The sequence below is a fragment of the Eulemur rufifrons genome, chromosome 25, assembly GCF_041146395.1.
Source record: "Eulemur rufifrons isolate Redbay chromosome 25, OSU_ERuf_1, whole genome shotgun sequence".
Classification (NCBI taxonomy): domain Eukaryota; kingdom Metazoa; phylum Chordata; class Mammalia; order Primates; family Lemuridae; genus Eulemur; species Eulemur rufifrons.
The window spans coordinates 17362827-17383120 of record NC_091007.1 but is presented as its reverse complement, the minus strand read 5'-3'; the positions used below and the strand labels follow the sequence as shown (position 1 = coordinate 17383120).

Genomic DNA, 20294 nt, shown 5'->3' with positions numbered 1-20294 from the left:
CCTGCTTCTTTTTTTAAATATATATCATGGATATCATTCTGTATCAATGAATGAATTATATTCACATAAAATAGCAATATGGTATTATATGTTTTAATGCATTATAATTTATTTAACCACTTCTTTATTGCTGTGTATTTGTTTCCAAATTTTTACAACACATAATATTGTTATACGTAATCTAATACATATATATTTATGATAATTTTAGAACATTTCCTTAGATAAATTAAAGAAGTAGAAAAAAAGAAAAGGTAGAACAAAGAAGTATATACTTTTTGATGGTGATACATTTTTTACCATATTGCCAGAAAGTTTAACAATTTTCATCCCTAACAATAATCCTCACCAATAATAAGTATGATATTTTGTTTTACTGTTTGAAAATCCCATAGGTAAATCCCTATATTTGTGGAAGATGTGTGAAGATTTATCTTTTATGATAGATCCTTCATTCCTGTATCTCAGAAATTAATGTATGACATTTTTGTCCCTTAGCTAATTTAGTACTTTAAAAAGTTAGTCAACTGATACATTTTAAAGTTCCCTCTGGTTCCCTCTAGAATGAAATGATTTCTTATAAATTATAAATTTCTCCTTGTTCATCATGTATCCTCCAACCCCTAAAACGGTACCTGGTATATAGCAGGTCTTAATAAATATACATTGTATGAATGAAAAAAAAAAAAGATTTGAATTAATCTATTAGGAAAAGTACCCCATGGAAAATTTTAAAAATCTTATTAATCATAATAAGAATTACTAAAAATAATAGTTCCGCAAACTTTTAAAATGCATCTCAAACAGAGAAGCCTAGTACACTGATTAGATATGAATAGACCAAAGTCAGAACTGGGTGGTATGAGACAATGTTAGAAACAGTGGTCTAGGATTTAATCAGAACACAACACACAAACCTGCTTGCAACTCTCCATAGGAAAGATGTATAGTGTTCTAATAGTGAAGGAGATGTCACAGTTTAACGTCATCAAGAGTTTTCTACTACAGATTCTCTTTCCCCCAACCACAAGATGGCGATAGCCACTGGGTCAGTTGCTGAAAACATAAAATAGCCACAGCTTTCCCTTAACTGACTTATTAGGTAACCAAGTACAGTCGTTTCAGAATAGTGACTTCTAACCCTAATTTTGGAACAACTCCAGAATCTCTAATCCAAATAACTCTCAGGAGGAGAGTGAAAAACCTCAGAAAAATACAGTTTCTATTAATTTTAGAAAAGATTGTATAACAAACTCAAATAAGTTAGGGCTTCACACTCCAAAAACAAATAAAGATCCAAATAATGATGGTAGGGCCCCTTTTGGCTAAGCGTGGGAAAGCAAGGACACCTGAGTGACACAGCATATTTAGCCTAGAAAAAAGGAGACTTAGGAGGTAGCTGACAGCAGTCTTCAAATATCTGATGGCTACCATTACAAAGGAAAAAAGCTTAATTTTATTTGGGGCAATTCCAGTAGAAGAAATCAAAAGCAATGGCTATATATTATAGGGAAGCCATCTAACAACAGAGTGAGATTAATTCAACACAGTATCAGGCACCTGTGTGGCTTGACTATACTATAAGCTAGACCATATTCTAAAGCAGAGTCCACTGCACTGTCCAATACGGTAGCCACTAGCTATATGGGGCTATTAAACTCTTGAAATCAGGTTAGTGAGGCCAACTACCTGAATCTTTAATTTTGTTTAATTTTCATTTAAATTTCAGTGTGCCCAGCAGATATCATATTGGACAGCATGATTATAGAGATAGGTGAACAATAATGTTTGTAAAACAGAAATTTTCTAGAGAAAAGAGCAACAGTGAGATAGCAGCTACAAGATAGAACTAGTATATTGCTATTTCTAAGTGGTGTTCACTAAACTGGAAGTTAAATTAAATGAAGGATGTCTAGAAAAGTACGCTAAATCCTTCTGTAGCCAAATGAACAAGCTATGTTCTGTATGTTAGAGGGTTTTCAAAAGAGAAAGATTAACTCCTCTCTTTGGATCTTTGCATTAAATTCCTCTTCTCATATACTAAATGATATCCTTTCTGATGTTGTAACCATTTAAAAAATGTATCTTTAGAGATCCATTAACTTACATCTAATGCGGCAGTGAGTTACAAATAGATTTTCCCCAAATACATTCCAAAGAAAAAAAGAAATATGGGAACCTATCTTAGAGCAATATAAAACCAATGACTGAGGTGATAACACAACCATTCCAGTGATTCTAGATAGAACAGTGACTCTGATAACCTCCAAAAGCAGTCTCCAAAGCAGAGTACACGAGAGGTTAATTGGCATACATGAAGAAAATACTAGAACTTCCATTTATATTTAACTTTTACATAAAAAATAAGAGATAAATTAAGCTTTGTTAATATTTAAGACTTGAGTTAACACCAATGCCCTCACTCAATCTATACTTCATATGACCATAAATCTGATAAGGCACTTGACAGATCCTGAAGGAAAACTGAGCATTTCAAGACAGAAATATTAACAATGGCTACTTGGTTCCTTCATTTGCTTTCAATTTCCAATTTATTACCATTTATAATTGGCCATTTAGAAGGATTTTCAGAGTACATTATTTTAAATTGTAAAATATTTACAATTCTTCATAATGAGATGGTATGTGACCTAGAATATCTTCCCACAAAAAGATTTTCTGATTATTTCAAAGTGAAGTAGTTGTTTCTCAGCTTAAAGATTGGTTAGACATTGTTCTTTACAAAACAAAGGCAAATGTTCTAAATTTGCTACCCTATTCTGGGATGACGAGTGGTTGGCTGTCAAGAGTGTCTATGCAACAGGTATTGTAAAAAAAAAATACATAAGCCATTCCTTTGAAGTAAATGTGACATTTTAACAATCCATGAGAAAGTCTTTTGAAATGAACGTTTTGAAAATCGATATTTAAAATGCTTTCAGTGGTTATGTGGTTTTTGTTGCCAAAAACTAAAAATATTCACATAGACCTACAGTTTGAACTTGGAAATAAAACTTCCTTGTTGGTTTTAAAATACTCCACTTGTAGATATTCAATGGGTTTTTAACCTATTCCTTTAAAATATTCAAATGCCCAGCTTTCCAATTAGTTTACAAGGACCAACTGACATCCGGTAATATGAAAAACTGCCAGCTGTATTTCTGCAAAATCCTTTGCAAAATTGGTAGATAGAACTAAAAAATGATCATAATTTAGCAAACAGAGTCAATAATTCATTTCTTTAATTCAAATTCATACATCCTTGTGAGGCATCTTTCTCAATGACAAACATTAAAACTAAATACAAAAATAAATTGAACTTAGAGACCTCTGAATCACTGCATTACTAAGTATTAAACTAAGATTTTCAAAAATGATGACACAATCAATCATCACATTGTCACTAAAAACTGTAAAAATTACAAATCAATTCTACTGCTCTAAAGACATAATTATTTATTTTTATCAAATAATATAATTTATATTAAATACTATTTCACCTTCATCTCCTAACCTTAGCAAGTTTTCTAATTTATAATATACTGACTATATAACAAAAGATGCATATACTCTGTAAATTTAACCTATATACCATAAGCATTAACCTACATACCATAGGTTGATGCTTAAAGCATTTTTACTAACAGAATATAACCAAAAAGTTTCAAGGCCACTGCCCTAATGTTTCCTATTTCAAATAATGATTAAAATAATTCTTGTAGTATAAACAAAGCAAAAGAAAATCTTTAAAATAACAATACCAGTTAATTTTATGTTTTTAATAAACTTCTGTAGAAGAGGATTTTATGTACTCAAAATAAACACTGATATAAAAATAGGTAAAGAATTATTTACAGGTATACTGAAAACATGATCAAATCCATTTTGAAGTGATTGGGATCTGTTGTAAAGACAGCCAGAATAATCCTACAATCCAGTTCAGGGTGTTGATTCAGGATCTTGTTTTACTATATCCTTCAAAAAATCCTTAGTGGCCTCCTAGACCTGGTGATGACCTAAACTCATTGAGAAATTTTTTTCTTCACAAACCATTCCATGCCTTTCTAAAATGCTCCTGAGGCCTTTGTCATTGGTTTCATACCACTTAATCTATTTCTAACATCAGATCTGCTATTCTAGTTTAACATACCCTGGAGGTTGAAAAGACAACATGGCCAGAAAAATTTTTAAAGTGAAAAGTTTGCCTTATTTATAACTTTGAAATTTGTAACTTCCTATACTATTTACAAGAGAAGAATATTAAACGTTAGCAAAATAAAACTCACTGTAAATCATGATGAAGGTCTTTATTTCTAATGATACGGTATTTATAAAAACAGGACCCTACATCCCACAAATGTGAATTGTGTAAAGTACTTTCCAAAATAAGCCAGCTTACACAGTGATCCTTGGGGTTGGTAACAGAAGCTTTGTTACAAAGAACAAAGGAGAGCCAGAGTAGATGAAAAATGCCCCAAACAAGAGATTTTTCTGTTTTCCCAAGCAGTAGAAACCTCAAGAGAAGCCAGCTTCTGCTCTCCAATTCACATCAGGAGGGGAAAGGAACTGAAAGACTATTCCTAGCAACTAGACTGAGGATGTGGTATGGAACTGTTGCAGGTGCCTAGAGAAAACAGTACAAACTACAGGATCTTAGAGAAGCCCAAGAAAAATGTATAAAGAGTTCCAGGACAGCACTGTGCAAGGCAGACTACCCCACTAAGGGCCTCATGGGCACAGCCTAGGACACAAAGATTCCTTACTTTCAACTCCAGTACCTGGGCAAGGAAGAAAGGGTGGGAGAGACCCAGATTCCAAGTCAAATATGCATTCTGTAGATCCAGAGGTTTTTTAATTTTATTTTTTGATCACTGAACCTCTTTCTATAACATTTTCAAATGAAATTCACTGAACTATCAGTTGTTTTGTAGGATATATTTTTCTGGTTTTTCCAACAGGAAATGAATAAATATAATGCTGCCACATGTAATCCCAAAAGTTACACATTTTAACCCAGTTTTTGTTAATCAGAATAGAGGATGTCTTGAAATGGCTAAGTTTATTTGAAAGCTTTAAAAGACACAAAACCCAGAAAATTAATAATCCTGAAAATAAATCAATCCTGAAAATAAATAAAAAGAGAAAACGGTTCTTGCAATATGACCATCTAGTCAAATAAACAAATGTGCTATAAAGACACAAAACCACACCATGATTATTAGAGGCAAGGAGCAACTGTAATAAACTGAAAAGTAAGTATCTTCTTGTTTCTAGACAGACTGCTTATCGAACCACCCAGGAGCACCACTGAAACAAGGCTATACAGAAATGAGCGCACACAGATCAATATACACAATATGACACCCATGCAGAAAAAAGTCCACTCTGGCTAAACAATGCTAAGTGGCTGTATGCCATTGGGACGAAGATAATAATCAGGCTAAAGATATTCACCAAATCAGTTATTGAAATTCATATCTTTAGAAATGTCAGAATCATCCGAAGGGCAGTGGAGACTCAGAAATGTTCAAAACTATAAGAACGAATGGGGAAAAGAGACAAAAAAAGAGGATCTTAACTTCTGTGAGTTAACAAGACAGAAATACTAACACACATCATTGGGTCCCAACTGAGTGGGTGGAGGGTTGTCTGTGTGGAGATATATGGACACGAGGGAGGAGGTGCGGGGATTTGTGGGAATGGGGGTTGTTGAGGAATTTGGGGGGTCATCGGGATATGGTGGAGAAATGTGACAGATTTAAAGGGATGTGGGGTGTTCTGAGAGTTTCCTGGGGACAGGAGGTTGCGGAATATTGTAGTAGACAGTATGGGGGCAGGGTGGAGGTGTGTGTAGAGTGTAAGGGAGGTGGGGAGTATGGGGGCATATGGGTTGTGTATGGCAGGGTATACACATGGTAAACATCCAATGGGCATATATCCATACAAATACAATACATGCATGTACACCTATGCACATGTCTGTGTGCTTTTTTGTTTGTGTAATGGCACAAATGAGTGCTTACTGTTAGATTTACTTCTAATTTAAAATTCTTTACCTTAAAATTACATTATGTACAACCATCTTTCACAAATGGCAAAAATTCAAATTAAAGATGTAGATTACTAAATTTGTGGAAATATCCCCTCTACTTCAAATAAATCAAGTTTACTCTCCTCACAAATTCATGAATAAATGTTGGCATACCCCAAGCATTTAAGATCAGGAACTTTATTGTACACAAAGCACATAAGCTTTATTGTTCATAGCATTTGGGACCTCAGAGATAGATTACTGAAAATGAAATCATTAGTATGTCATCGTATTTCCTCTCTGAAACTACAAAGACAAGTGACAGTCTTATTTACAGAAGCATGATCTCCCTCACTGATCCTTATCAGCTAGAGTCCCACCAAATCAAGCAAGGACGAGAGTTGGAAATCGAAAAATCACACACAAATATCCACAATTCCTTTCCAGTTCCCTGTACACTGTTTTCTCCTTGTTTTCAAAATTGCTCTGCCATACCTCTTCTAGTGCTTTTCTAGTAGACGGCAGTGTGTCTGAATGAATTTCACCATGTTTCAATATGCATCATTTTCCTTAAAACTATGCATAATCTGGTTGATACTGCCTGAGACTGGTTTCTCACCTCACGTCTATTTTAAAATTTCTAACCCATTTCGAAGAATAGGGCCAACCTTTAACATAATTTTAGCTTTGGCCTTCACTTAGCCCCCAAATGAACAGTTATTCTGCACAAATTTTATTTCCTGCTGCTCTTCCAGTTCATTTGGCATCACTGAGATCTGCATTGGACTTTTCTCCCCAGTAAGATGCCTCTTGCACATTTACCCACACAAATACAACATATTCAAAAGTAATACATTTCTGAGCTTCTGATTTTATTTTCATGTTCTTACCTCTGAATTGTTAAGGTGGCATTTGTGAGTTCCGGGAAACCAGCCATCATTTGAACATTGGTCAATATCCACTTTCTGAAGATTTATATCAACTTTCATGACACCCCTAAAAACAGAGAAGGATAAAAAGAACAAATTAATATGAGCCTTTAAAATTTCTAACTCTGTATTTTATCCTGGAAATTAGACAAATCAGCATAAAGAACATACTAAAATTTTTCAAATTGCCCACTCATAATTAATTAAAGTGCACCAAGAAAAGATGGGGAATAGAACAAAATCAACAAGTATTAGTTTTACGTTAAGTCCCAAAGGCAGGGAGCTGTCTGCAGCTCCTCATATAATGCCTGGCACATGATAGGTGTTCAATAAATGTTTGTTGATTTACTGAACTCCAGACAATATTGCTCTGGATATGGCTGGCAGAAAACTTGAATCTGAAATAACACCTGTGCCCAGTACCCCTTCTTGTAAAGTAAATCAAAACAAGGCCTTTATGTCATTTTTTTCTACTCCTATTTCCCATGGCAGAGCCAGTGATGGTGAAGTTGGAGAGTCAAGTAGAGAGGACAGTATCAGAAAATAAGCATCTCTTCCTTCTGATCTTCTACTGTAGTAACTTTAAACAGCTCTTTGAGCTTCCCAGTGCTCCACACCCAGCACAGAGATTTGCATCACCTACAGAAATGCTGACTAAGCTCTTTTGTTTTACATCTGGAAACAAAAAGACTGCATTTCACTTAGCCATTTGAGAAGCGTCACTAAGAAAGACAACACACAAATTCAGAGCCAGCCAAAAGCTAAATTGCAAAGAAAGTTCCAAGTTTGTCTAAAATTTCTCTATTTTCTCCAACCAATCTCTCTACGTTTTCTTAAGATTCCCTCCCTTCTGTTTTTTACCACCATCAGCATCAGCTGCTACAAAATATCTGCCCTACACTGAACTATCACACCTGGACTTTACTGAAATAAATATTCAGTGTTCTCAGCCCTGAAACCTGAAGCTTTCTAATGTGGTTTTTCACAAACCTGAGTAAAATATAAACACCCCACTAAAAACTACTAAAAGTAAAAACATTTTTTCAAGGTCCCACACCCTCATCTTAAGTTACTTTCATTATGATATTACTTAAAGATACAAAACATAAAAGTAGGCTCAAATTTCTCATTTTACAGTTCTTGTAACTACAAAGAAAACCCACAAAATTACAAAATAAACAAAACTATAAAACCAACAAAAATATTTAAAGTATTAATTTAAGAAAACCAACGATTGTATTTTGTCAAAACGAAATCACCTCTCAAAACAGAAATATAGTACTGACTGCTAGTTCAGCAAGCCTATTTTACCACATTGCATGACTCACTTCTCTCATCTCTTTTCTCCCTTTAAACTTAAAGTCTTCTGATAGAGTGGCTTAATGTCATTTGGGCTTCATTTGGGGTAAACAAATCATTTGCTTTTTTTGGTCTGCCTCTGTTCTTTAACCTGTGACAAAGTACTACACTACCTACCGCTATTATGCTCAAAAGAGAAACAAAAACAAACAGAGACACTAAAAGCTCCTGCCAGTCCTTGGTTATCCAGATAACCCAGAATATGTTTAATTTTTCAGCTGATCGCTGAAATGAAAACCCAAAAATTACCACGGCCAACATGCAAATCCTTCAGAGTAATAGACAACAGTTTGCAAAATACTACAGTTGTGGGCCATCATTCCATGAAACAAATGTTCATGTAATAAATAACTGGATTCCCAAGCAACCTAATGCCTTATCTCACCCAGTTTACTCCTTTCTTCTTTCAACAAATATTTCTTGTCTAGTATGTGCACCACTGTAAGATATGCTACGGAGGACACAAAGGCAAATGATACAGGCCCTGCCTCTAAGAGACACCAAGAAGCATAAGACATTTTTGAAAGTATCAAAATATTTAATGGAGAATGGATGCTAAACTCCGAGGAATTTGGAAAGCTATCGCTTGGGGTAAAGCAGGGATTCAAAAAACATTCGTTGACTGGTAGACTGCCTTCACTACTGGGATTTTCAATAGAACTATATCCCACATAGGTTATGCCAATCATCTAAACCCACTTCTGGTTCTACTTTATGCTCTTTGGAAAATAACAACCATTCTATCATTCATTCAGTAAATATTTACTGAGTGCCTACTATGAGCCAGAATTGTTCTTTGCCGTTGAAATGCATTAGTAAGCAGAGGGGAAAAAATATTGCATTCATGTATCTTATTAATAGTTCTAGTGTGGGATAAACAGATAAAGGATGGCTATGATAAATAAATAAGTTATACTGTTACCAATGGGGGGGAACTTCAAGCAGGTAAGGGGGATAAGAAAAGAACACGTTAAAAAAAACTTTGAAGGGTAGTCAGGATAAGCCCCTCTGAGGTGGGATTTCTAACTCAACACACTGGTTCAAGGTATAGTTATAAGTTCATATTCACACTCTAAATTGCCAGTATCATAACCTTTCCCATTTGTCTACTACATTTTGGTATTCTTCCTGAAATATTCAAAAAGTACTTGTAAGTAATAAACTAACCCAAAAATGTGCCTGTTTGTTCCACAATTGTTAGTAATAATGAGGTTAAGTTTTCCTCAGCAATCCTGCCGATTGTGGTAATGCCGCCATCTTCCAGCTCACGCGGACACGGGCTAACCTGGAATTCCAGGAGGCTGCAATTACCGTGGTGGGTCCCTTCCCTGGAGAAAACGGACTTCAGAAAAAAGGTATCTTAATCGCTGAGAGCTTTCCCCCTTAATTCCAGATTCGCATATGGGAACCGCAAACCTTAAGGCCAGCTCACGAAGCACTCCGCCCTTGCACAAAAGCACCTAAGGTAACGAGCTGGGTGCTTCCCAGCTGGGAAATCAGCCCTGACGCACCTTCATTAGCGCCTTGGCCTTGGCGCCCCGAGACCTACGAAGCCCCGGGGAAGGCGCCACAGACTTCCTGTGGGGGACGTGGGGGCCTGAGAGAGTAAGTGGGAAGAAACCTTGTCGTTGTGGGGGAGAGTATCCTGACAAAAGGCACTCACAGCCCGCCAACAGCTAAGGACTCACATAACACTGGCACTGACACGTCAACCAGGCCCATCGAGAGCCCCACTGCGCCTGCGTCCTGCGTCCCACAGCGGGCGCCCCTGGGGCGGAAGTGCCGCATCCACATCCGGCGAGCGGCTAAGCACGCTGGGAAATTCTGAGGGTGAGGGAGCGGCTCCTGTTGCGTGGCCTTAGGATGACGGGAAAGCGGGGGCCTAAAAAGCCCAGTAAGTGGCCTCCAGAGAATGGAAAATAATAGCAAATAGGATACCCCAAACACCTGGGTGCGCAGTTTTGCTGCAAACCAGCATTTGCCTCTCCTTTTCTGTCAGACACCTGCTAGCAGCAAGCCTGTCAGACTTGCGAGTCCCCTACTGATCTTTCTCTGGGTAGGGGCCTCCGAGTCAGGGCAGTTGCCAAGTGCCGTAGGGTAGACTCCGTGCGTGCTTCTTGCATTTTGACCCTTCCCCTCCGTTTGCCTGGCCACCGCCTTGGTTCGTGCCTTCATCATTCACAGAACTAAAACAAAGTTTGATAATAGCGTACTCTCTGGCCCTGTCTGGCATGGCTCCAGGGGAAGATCCTGGTTTACAGGTCCTGAAGTTCATATCAGTTTAGGATCCTTTTTTAGGAAACAAATAAGAAATCATGACCATGCATTAGTATCACAGTGTGACCTTTGACCCTACGTCTTTGTGGTATAACTGCTGAATGGGTAGGCACCATGGGCAGTGAAAGTATTACCAGAAGCCATTTCTATACCATCATGGCTAGCAATCACCATACACAGAAGTTCTCACTTTAATATGCATTCCTAAACCCAGACTAAAATATCCTGAACTTCCTCTAAGCCAATTCCCCAAAATGCCCACAGCCTATGGAAAGCATATTATAGAAATGGCGACAATTGCAGTCAAAATATCTTATTTTTGCAAATTTTACAAAAACATTTGACAACAAAACTCATTGGGAGTACCCATTCCAGGCCTATAGAAGGTTCCGATGCAAGCAAGGTACCCTAAAGCTTAGATATATACTACTGTGTATGTAGTCTTTGAAACATGTCAATCTAATCCTAACTGTTCACTTTTCTAAAGAATAAAATCCCCGCTCTTTGGTATAACATTATAATCAGGCCCCTCCTACTTCTAACCTCTCCAGCCATTCCTATGCATATATCTTTATTCCAAACAATTCAGATTTACATTTAGGGTCCTAAAAAATTCATGCTATCTTAAAAAGCCATACCTTTATAGATGCCTTCATACCTGAAGTCCTTTTATCTAAACTGTGGTTTACATTATAACTCCTACCTGACCCCTTTCTAAAGCCTCCCACAAACTACAATTCTGATTTGGAATCAACTTCCTTATTCTCCCCATAATACATAATGCTTATCTTCTTTACATCACTTAACACAGCATATTATTTGATTGTTAATGATCTGTTCTTCCCAGGAGACTAAAATTGCCATGGTCCATGCGGTTTAACGTTTTCCCTCAGCTCCTAAATCATCCCACCCCCAAAATTAACCTTAAAGAAATTGCAGATGCTGGAGAGAACCAAGGAGTACCCAAACTAACAATGATTTAAAAAAAAGAAACTCAAGCAAACTGAAAATATCATGAACTGTTACGGATGAGCAGAAAGAGATTGGATAGATTGATGGAAAGCTTTGGAATTATGCTTTTGCTTCTTCCCCATGTTACTTTGGACAATGATTTCCTGCTCCATCACTACAAAAACTTGGCAGTAACAGGCCATATAGTCAACATTGATGGAGTGCCAGGGCAGAAGTTCTGCTGAAATAAAGAGTTGATGAAAACAGGTGCTGGTAGACCAGCTGCCATCAGTCATTCACTTCTAACAATAGATAACTGGAACAGAATCTAGTGCCTGGAAATGGATTGCTGCCATAACAAAAACCTAAAACATGTGGCAGTAGCTTTGGACCATGCAGAAGCAGAAGCTAGAAGGACCTCAGAGATGGTTAATGAAAGTGAGAATCTGTTGGTGAATCTTGAAGGACAATGAAGAAAATGCCATTGGAAGAAAAAGAAAAAGGGACTTTTGTTAAATAGTAGGTGGAAAGTTTGACAGCACTATCACCTGTGAACAAATGAGCTTGTGCCTCTGGCTGAGGAGGTTGCTAGGCAAATGCAGAAAGTACTATCTGGCTCTTTCTAGCTACCTAGAATAAAGGTAAAAAGACAGACATGGACTAAAGAAGCTGGTTACTGTTTTGTTTTGGCTTTTTTACAAATTGTGGTAAAACATACATAACAAAATTTGCTACCTTAACCATTTTTAATGTATAGTTCGGTAGTATTGAATATATTCATATTGTTGTGCAGCCAATCTCCAGAACTTGTTCCATCTTGTAAAACTGAAACACTATACCCATTTAACAATTCCCCATTTCCTCACTCTACCAAGCTTGTGGACTAGAACTACCATTCTACTTTTTGTCTCTATTTGCCTACTCTAGGTGCCACATATATGTGAAATCACAGTATTTATCTTTTTGTGGTTGGCTTATTTCACTTAGTATAATGTTCCCAAATTTCATCCTTGCTGTACCATGTGTCAGAATTTCCCTCCTTTTTAAGGCTGAATGATATTCCATTGTATATACATACCACATTTTGTTTATCCACTTATCTGTGGTTGGACACTTGGGTTGCTTCTACCTTTTGGCTATTGGGAATAATGCTTGTATGTAGCTGCTTAATTTTTGAGTAAAATTTAAAAGAAATATAAGAACCAGGACTGCTCGATTTGAAAGTAAAACTGTTTCTCATCCTTAGTCTCTTCTGGCTAAAAATCCTGAAAATAGCAAATGGCTTCAGAGCAAAGAACAGCCTCAGGGTGGGGGTGTAAAATCCTTGAAGACATCAAAAAGATCTAAGGCAGTACTTCATAGAACCTTTCAGCTAGACTAAAGTCCCTTTAATGGCGATATGGGTATGCCTCCTAGACCCTCTCTGTTAAACAATAGGAATTCTAAGATTCTTAAGGCTTTAATACACAGTAGCCACAGGCCCCACAATAGAAAACTGCCTGTCTCCTAAGGCTTGGTGTCCCTTGCCCAGCTACTTGGGAGGAAGGAGGATACTTGAGGCCAGAAATTGGAGACCAGCTTGAGCAACATAGCAAGACCCTGTCTGTAAAAATATTTTTAAATTAGCAGATGTGGTGGCACATGCCTGAGGTCCCAGCTACTTGGGAGGCTGAGACAGGAAAATTGCTTGAGCCCAGGAGTTTGAAGTTACAATGAGCTATGATAGCACCACTGCACTCCAGCCTGGGCAACAGAGTGAGAACCCATCTTTAAGAAAATAAATAAAAAGAAATAAAAGCTACCTGTCTCAAAATAAATTTGTGGATATGGCTTCTGTCTAGTAGAGTGAAATTTACTAAGATTCATAGAAAATCCACAACATTTTTTAATGTATGGCATAGACAGGAGCACTGTCATCTTGAATTAAAAGGGAAAAACATAGTACAAAATAAAAAAAAAAATACTCCCTCCAATCTTCTGTGATCAAGAGGCAGGCTGAGAAAGCTACTCAGTTGCAATCACATGCAATTTATTAGGGGAAAACAAAGGACAGAGGACAGAATCAAGAGCCCAGAGTGTAAAGCCAAGACCTTCAGGAATTATTCCCAGGGAAACAGACTGGGTCCTAATCAAGGAATTAATGGTATGTGTTCAAGTGGATTTCAGAATTGCCAGAGACTGGTAACTGCTATGTGCATCCTGTTACCCAGCTTTTTGAACTCGAGTATTGTATTTATCCTTGTTTACCACAATTGTATGTTGGGTGTGAAGGGGCACAAATTATGGTTTTTTTTTTTTTTTTGCTTGACAGGTCTTCATATTGAAAGGTGCTAGTCAGTGAACTATACACATAGAGCCCCACCCTTATCTGGACTTCAAAACAATGCCACAATGAGATGAGACTGGGGGAAGGGTTCTGCTTGAGAAGGGTAAGTAGTTTGCATGTAAGAAGCCCAACTACCCTCAAATTATTTTTCTGTGAGGAAGCCTAAGATGCCAGATGAAGTGACTGTGTCAAGAGAGAGATAACCAAGCAGTGCTTGTATAGCCCTGCCCAGTTGCCAAATATATGAATGACGAAGTGAATCCCTCCACCCCCACCACCCTAGCTGATTCTATATATATCAGAAACAAACCACCCAGGCAAACCCATTATTTGTGACCCACAGAATTATAAGAAAAATTAAATACTTATTTTATGTCACCAGGTTTTACAGTAACAGGTACAGAAACAGGTACCTGGAATAACTAACCAATTATAGATGTAGTATATTGGGAAAACGAACAGTGGATCAAGAAGATACAGTCATTAAGAACATATATGTAACTAAGAGTGTATGTATTTATCAACAATTTGCTTAAGAGAGAAATAAACATTTCAACACTTTGTAGTTAGAAATTTTGAAATACTTCTCTTAGAGACATAGATCTAATATAAAGAAGCAATATAGGCAAATATCTAAACATCGTAATTAGTCGACTTATGTTAGACTTAAGACTTAGGCACGTATAGAGCTCCTCATATAACACATAAATTACTTCCTGTTATAGCATGTACAGAATATTTACCAAAACTAAACCAGATTATATTTCAGAGGTAACCTCAAATTCCAAAGGATTAATATCATACTATGTCTTTTACTCATGTATTAAATTATAAATTAAGTTTCTTAAAAGGATAGCTTAAGTATATCTCAGATGTTTGGCAAATAAAACCAAATTCCTAGATTACTCTTAAATTGAAAAAGAAATTAATATTTAGAATTGGATTACAGTGAAAACATTACAAGTAAAAAAATTTGTGGAACATAGATGATATAGAATTAGAAGGAAATCCGTTACTTAAATACTGTACATTTATCAGGAAACAAGATTTTTTAAAAAAACCTAAATATTTAATTCAAGATGGTGGACATGAGGAAGCACCAGAGAAAACCCAAATATTCAGAATGACTGCATAACAAAGAAGTAGGAATCAATGAAATGAAGAACAAAATAGAGGAAAAAAAAACAAAACCAAAAATTAGTTCTTTGCAAGCACAATTAGCACCCAAATCGAGGTATCTAAACCTCCTTTTCTAGTAAAATAAATCCTTTCCTTAGAGATAGGATTAATTCTAGGCCTGGGGCAAGAAAAGTACAAGACACACCTGGAGCATCATTTCATAGTGCCAGAAAATAAGGACAGGCAGAAGGCTGTCAGAAGGACACAGTGGCCAACTTAAAAGAGTTCCCAATTTCCAAAGTTGGAGCAATTTGAGCATTATTAGATTGTAACCCCAAAAATAAGTATCTGAAGTCCATACTCATAAATAAATGATTACATAATTGGGGAAGAAAGAACAACTCTTTTTTTACTGAAGAATTTCAGTTGATAAACGTCGAAGGAATGAGGGAAATAGAAAATCATCATTAGAACATTATAGTAATAATTGTTACAGGCAAGACCTGACGAGTGCTAATATTACTGGGAGAAACTTTAAGTAGAAACAGGATATTTGAATAACCTCAAAGTATCTCCTCCAAAACATTTATTCATTGCTGTAGTGGCTTCAACATACGTCTCAAAGTCTTTAATATGCCTCCCTCTGGGAAGAGGAAGTTATTTTACCTCCCCTTCAGTGTGGGCTTAACTTAATGACTCACTTCTAATGAATAAAGTATAAAAGGGGAAAAAATAGTAACTTTAGAGTGGAGATACTTGGCAAGCACCACGTTATGATAACTAAGCGATCAAGGTTGACATCACCAATAACACATATGGATACTGTGTATTCTCTGATATGATGCATAAGGCAGTTTCCCTTTGTTGTATTCTTCCCAGAAGTCCAAACCTTAATCTAATCATGAGAAGCCATCAGACAAAATTGAATTGAGGGATATTCAACAAAATACCTGACCAGGATTCTTTGAAAGTGTCAATTCATAATAGTTGATAACTTAAGAGTATCTTTGAAAGACAAGGAAAGATTGAGAAACTGTCACAGATTGGAGGAGGCTAAGGAAACATGACAACCAAATGTAACACGGTCTATTAGTTTGCTAAGGCAGCCATAATAAAGTACCTCATACTGGATGACTTCAATAACAGAACTTGATTTTTCTCACAAGTCATTAGGCTAGAAGTTCAACATAAAGGAGTCAGCAGGGTTGGTTTCTTCTGAGTCTCTCTCCTTAGCTTGTAGACGGCTATCTGTCTTCTCCCTGTGTCTTCCCTGGTCTTCCTTCTGTGCACGTTTGTGTCCTACTTTCTTCTTGTAAGGACAGCAGTTATATTGCACTAGGACCCACCCTAATGACCTCACTTTAACTTATTTACCTCTTTAGAGATCCTATCCTCAAATATAGTCACATTCTGAGATACTGAAGGTTAGGACTTCAACATAAGAATTTGGGAGAACACAATTTAGCCCGTAACATACGGTAGCCTGCTTTGGATTCTGGAACAGAAACGGGATATTAGTGGAAAATCAGGAACTTTGAATGAAGTCTGTAGTTTAGTTAATAGTGTTGTACTAATACTAGTTCCTTAGTTTTGCTAATTTTACCATGGTTATGCAAGATGTATTAGGAAGCTGGGTTAAGAATGTATGGGAACTTTCTGCACTATCTTAATCTTCTCAAAGTCTAAAATTATTTCAAAATAGTTAAAAAATTATTTTAAAAACTAGTTCATTGAAAAGAAATAAGGGAGACCTCAAGAATTAAAGAGAAAATATACAAATAAATGGAAAATATGCAAATAAACAAAAGAGATACATAGGAATGTTTAAAAACAGTACTATGATAAATTAGTCTCTAACAAATTTAAAAAGACTAGAGGAAATGGATAAAAAGGATAAATTGATAGAAAATGCAAAATTCCAGATTTGCCCCAAAAGGGAATAAAACTTAAGTAGAACAATAAACATAAAAAATTTAAATCATTCACTTAAGATAAACTAAAAGAAAGAAATGAGAATGAGAAGATCAGAAGTGATTGTCATTATTTGTATATGATATGATCATTTATCCAGCAATAAAATCAATAGACAAATATAAGAACAATAAAGTTCAGCAAAGTTGTTGGATGCCAAAGAACAAAAATTAGCATGTCTCTACACCAACAATCTCTGATAAAAAAAATTTTAACTAAAAAGATGACATTTAAAATAGCAACAAAACCCATTAAGTTCTCTAGTAGTTAATCAGAATACATAAAAACCTCTGTGGAGAAATTTTGAAAGCTCTAATAAAGGACAATAGATGATCTGAATAGATGGAGAAACATCCCATGTTCTGAAAGGGGATAATTTATTGTAATAAATATGTCAATTCTCATCAAATGGAGCTATAAATTTAATACACAACCAATCAAAATTCTAGATGAATTTTTGAAAAACTGAATAGCTTAAATTTAAGTGGAATAATAAAAGCCAGCTCTGAAAAAGGAGAGACAAGAGAGAGGACTTGCCCAATTAGATAGTAAGATGTTCTACCCAATCACGGCAGACACGGGAGGCCGTGGAACAAAACAGAGCTCAGAGACAGACGTGGGTGTGAGGCACTTGTATAATAAAGGATGGTAACGTTGGGATCCTGGCTCACTAAATGGGTAAAATTAATAACTGGATGCCTACCCAGCACCGTGTACACAGGTAAGCTCCAAATGTTAAAGACCTGACTGTGAAAGGTAAAACTGTAAAGGTAATAATTGTAAACAAAAGAGAATATTTTTGTGACGAGGTATTAAAAGACTTCATAAATGCTATGGTTTGAATATGTCCCCCAGAGTTCATGTGTTGGAAACTTAATCCCCAATGCAACAGTGTTGAGAGGTGGGACCTTTAAGAGGTCATTAGATCATAAGGACTCTTCCCTTATCAAGGAATTAATGTGGTTATTGAGGGAGTGAGTGGGTTTGTTATAAAAGCTCCCTCTTGTGCTCATGCTCTGCACCCCCACCCCCACTTTTTCTTGTGCACATATAGGCTCTCTTGCCCTTTCGCTTTCTGCCACAGTATGACACAAAAAGGCCCTCACCAGATGTGGCTCCTCAACCTTCCCAGCTTCCAGAACTGTGAGTCAAGTAAATTTCTATTCATTCTATTATAAGTTACCCAGTCTCAGGTATTGTGTTATACCAACACAAAACAAAGACAATAAAGAAAACCCTAAAGCATAAATTATAAGGCAAAAGTTTGATTAGGTAAATGGCATTGGAAACTTTTAAAATTATGTTCTTGAAGGAAGTACATGATAGAAAAAGTTAACTAAAGGATGACAGATTGAATGATTTTTGCAGTGTCTAAAACTGACAATGGCCGGGCACAGTGGTTCACACCTGTAATCACAGCACTTTGGAAGGCTGAGGGTGGGGGGATTGCTTGAGGCCAGGCGTTTGAGACCAGCCTGGACAACATAGTGAGACCCTGTTTCTACAAAAAAAATTAAAAATTAGCCAGGTATGGGCAGCAGCTTCCCAGTGAGCATCCTGTGCCATAGAAAGACCCAGAATTTGAGGTGGACAGTGATTTTCTCTGCCACAGATGTCAAAGCGATATTTCACAGGTCCAGAAGGACAGGTCTAAAACTTAGGTATTCTAAAAGCTTGGTGGTGTCTATTCCTTAAACTGCACATTTGTTTCTTGCAACAGGATACAGATGACACATTTTCCAAAGGTTGTTAATTGTAATTTTGGAAGACAATAGAAGTTAAAATAATGAACTTGAGGTTCATACAAGCTGTTTATAAATCTTAGCTGCACTCCTGCTAAGTGACCTTGGGAAAATTACTTGACCTCTCATCATCTTTTTTTTTTTTTTTTTTTTTTGTTATTCAGCTCATTAAGGGGGTACAAAAGATCAGGCTGTATACATTGCCCATGCCTCCCCATCCCCCCGAGTCTGAGCTTTAGTTGTGTCCATTGACCTCTCATCTTAATTCCTTGTCTCTAAGAAAAGGATATTAATGCCTACTTATTTGAATTATTGGTATTATTAAATGAAATCATGTATTTGAATTGCTTAGCAAATGCCAAGCATATAGTAATGCTCAATAAATGATAGCTACTAGTAAAAAGTAAAATAAAAATTAGCCAGGTGTGGTGACATGTGCCTGTAGTCCCAGCTACTTATGAAGAGATGCTCAAGCACATTAGTTATCAGAGAAATGCAAATTAAAACAATAGTGTGATATCACGTCACATTTGTTAGACTGGCAAAAAATTAGAAAGCTGTATAATGCCAAGTGTTGGCAGGAATGTAAGGCTATAGGAGTCCTGCTAATGAGCATGTAGACTGATGCAGCCTGTCTAGAAAGCAGTCTTATGGTATTTATTGAAATTACATAGACCCCTCCCCATGACACAGAAATCCTGCCTGCTCTTGGGTTTATCTTTCAAAGAAATTCTCACTTGCATCCATAAAGGAGCACAGAATGCATACTACACAGCAGTAGAGAAATGGACTGGTTTACATGTAGCAACATTAGGAGATTTTAAAACAGCTATGTGAATAAAAAGCAAAAGAAGATATATAGCAATTATTTAATCAAAATTATTTACACGTAAAATAGTATATGGACAGAAGAACACACCTCACAGGTTAGTTGCAAATGGGGGGGGAATGAAGGGTTAGAAGAGATTTTTTTGAAAGTGGAGGAACAGTGATTTCCTTTTTGTTACCATATAACTGAAGATTCTAGATTCATATTTCAGTGACTTTAAGTTTTAGCCAAAGTCTTCCTTGGGTATCTTCACTTAGGACCTCTCATCCTGAGAAAATATTGCTCACAAAGACACCTAGCAGCTCGACCATTTAGCTCAAGCCCATAATTACAAAAAGGACAAGAGCACCAAGAACCCAGTTCTCCCAGGGCTTTAGTGACAGAGAAAGTCTCTGGCAAATCTACCATGTCAGGCATGACCTAAGTGCTGGAGTACTTGGTGTCTGCTTACTTAGCAAATATAGGCAGATATCTGAGCTATTTCAGGATAAGGCTAACTTCCCCTAACACAACTAAAACTTGAATCACAGGCCATTGAGTGAACATAGCCAGGGTTCAAGATAGGATTTGGAAGCCACAGATTAAAAAGATAATGTCAACAATAAACCAACACTTCATTTATCTATAACACTTTTCAGTTATAAAGAACTTCCCAGAAACAATCTAAGAGGTAAGTAGTATCCTCAATTTATAGAATAAGAAGTAGAGTCCAGAAATTAAATGACTTATCTAAAAACACACAGCTCCTACCTGTCAGATA

At 36.6% G+C, this 20294-nt stretch overlaps 1 protein-coding gene across 1 annotated transcript in view; it reads right to left on the bottom strand.

The window, feature by feature from the left end:
- Nucleotides 1-20294, bottom strand: part of GPR158 (G protein-coupled receptor 158) — a 320727-nt gene that overhangs the window by 278013 nt on the left and 22420 nt on the right. The window contains exon 2 of the mRNA XM_069458883.1: nt 6922-7027. Within this exon, the coding sequence (XP_069314984.1) occupies nt 6922-7027 (106 nt within the window). The remainder of the gene's footprint in view (nt 1-6921; nt 7028-20294) is intronic.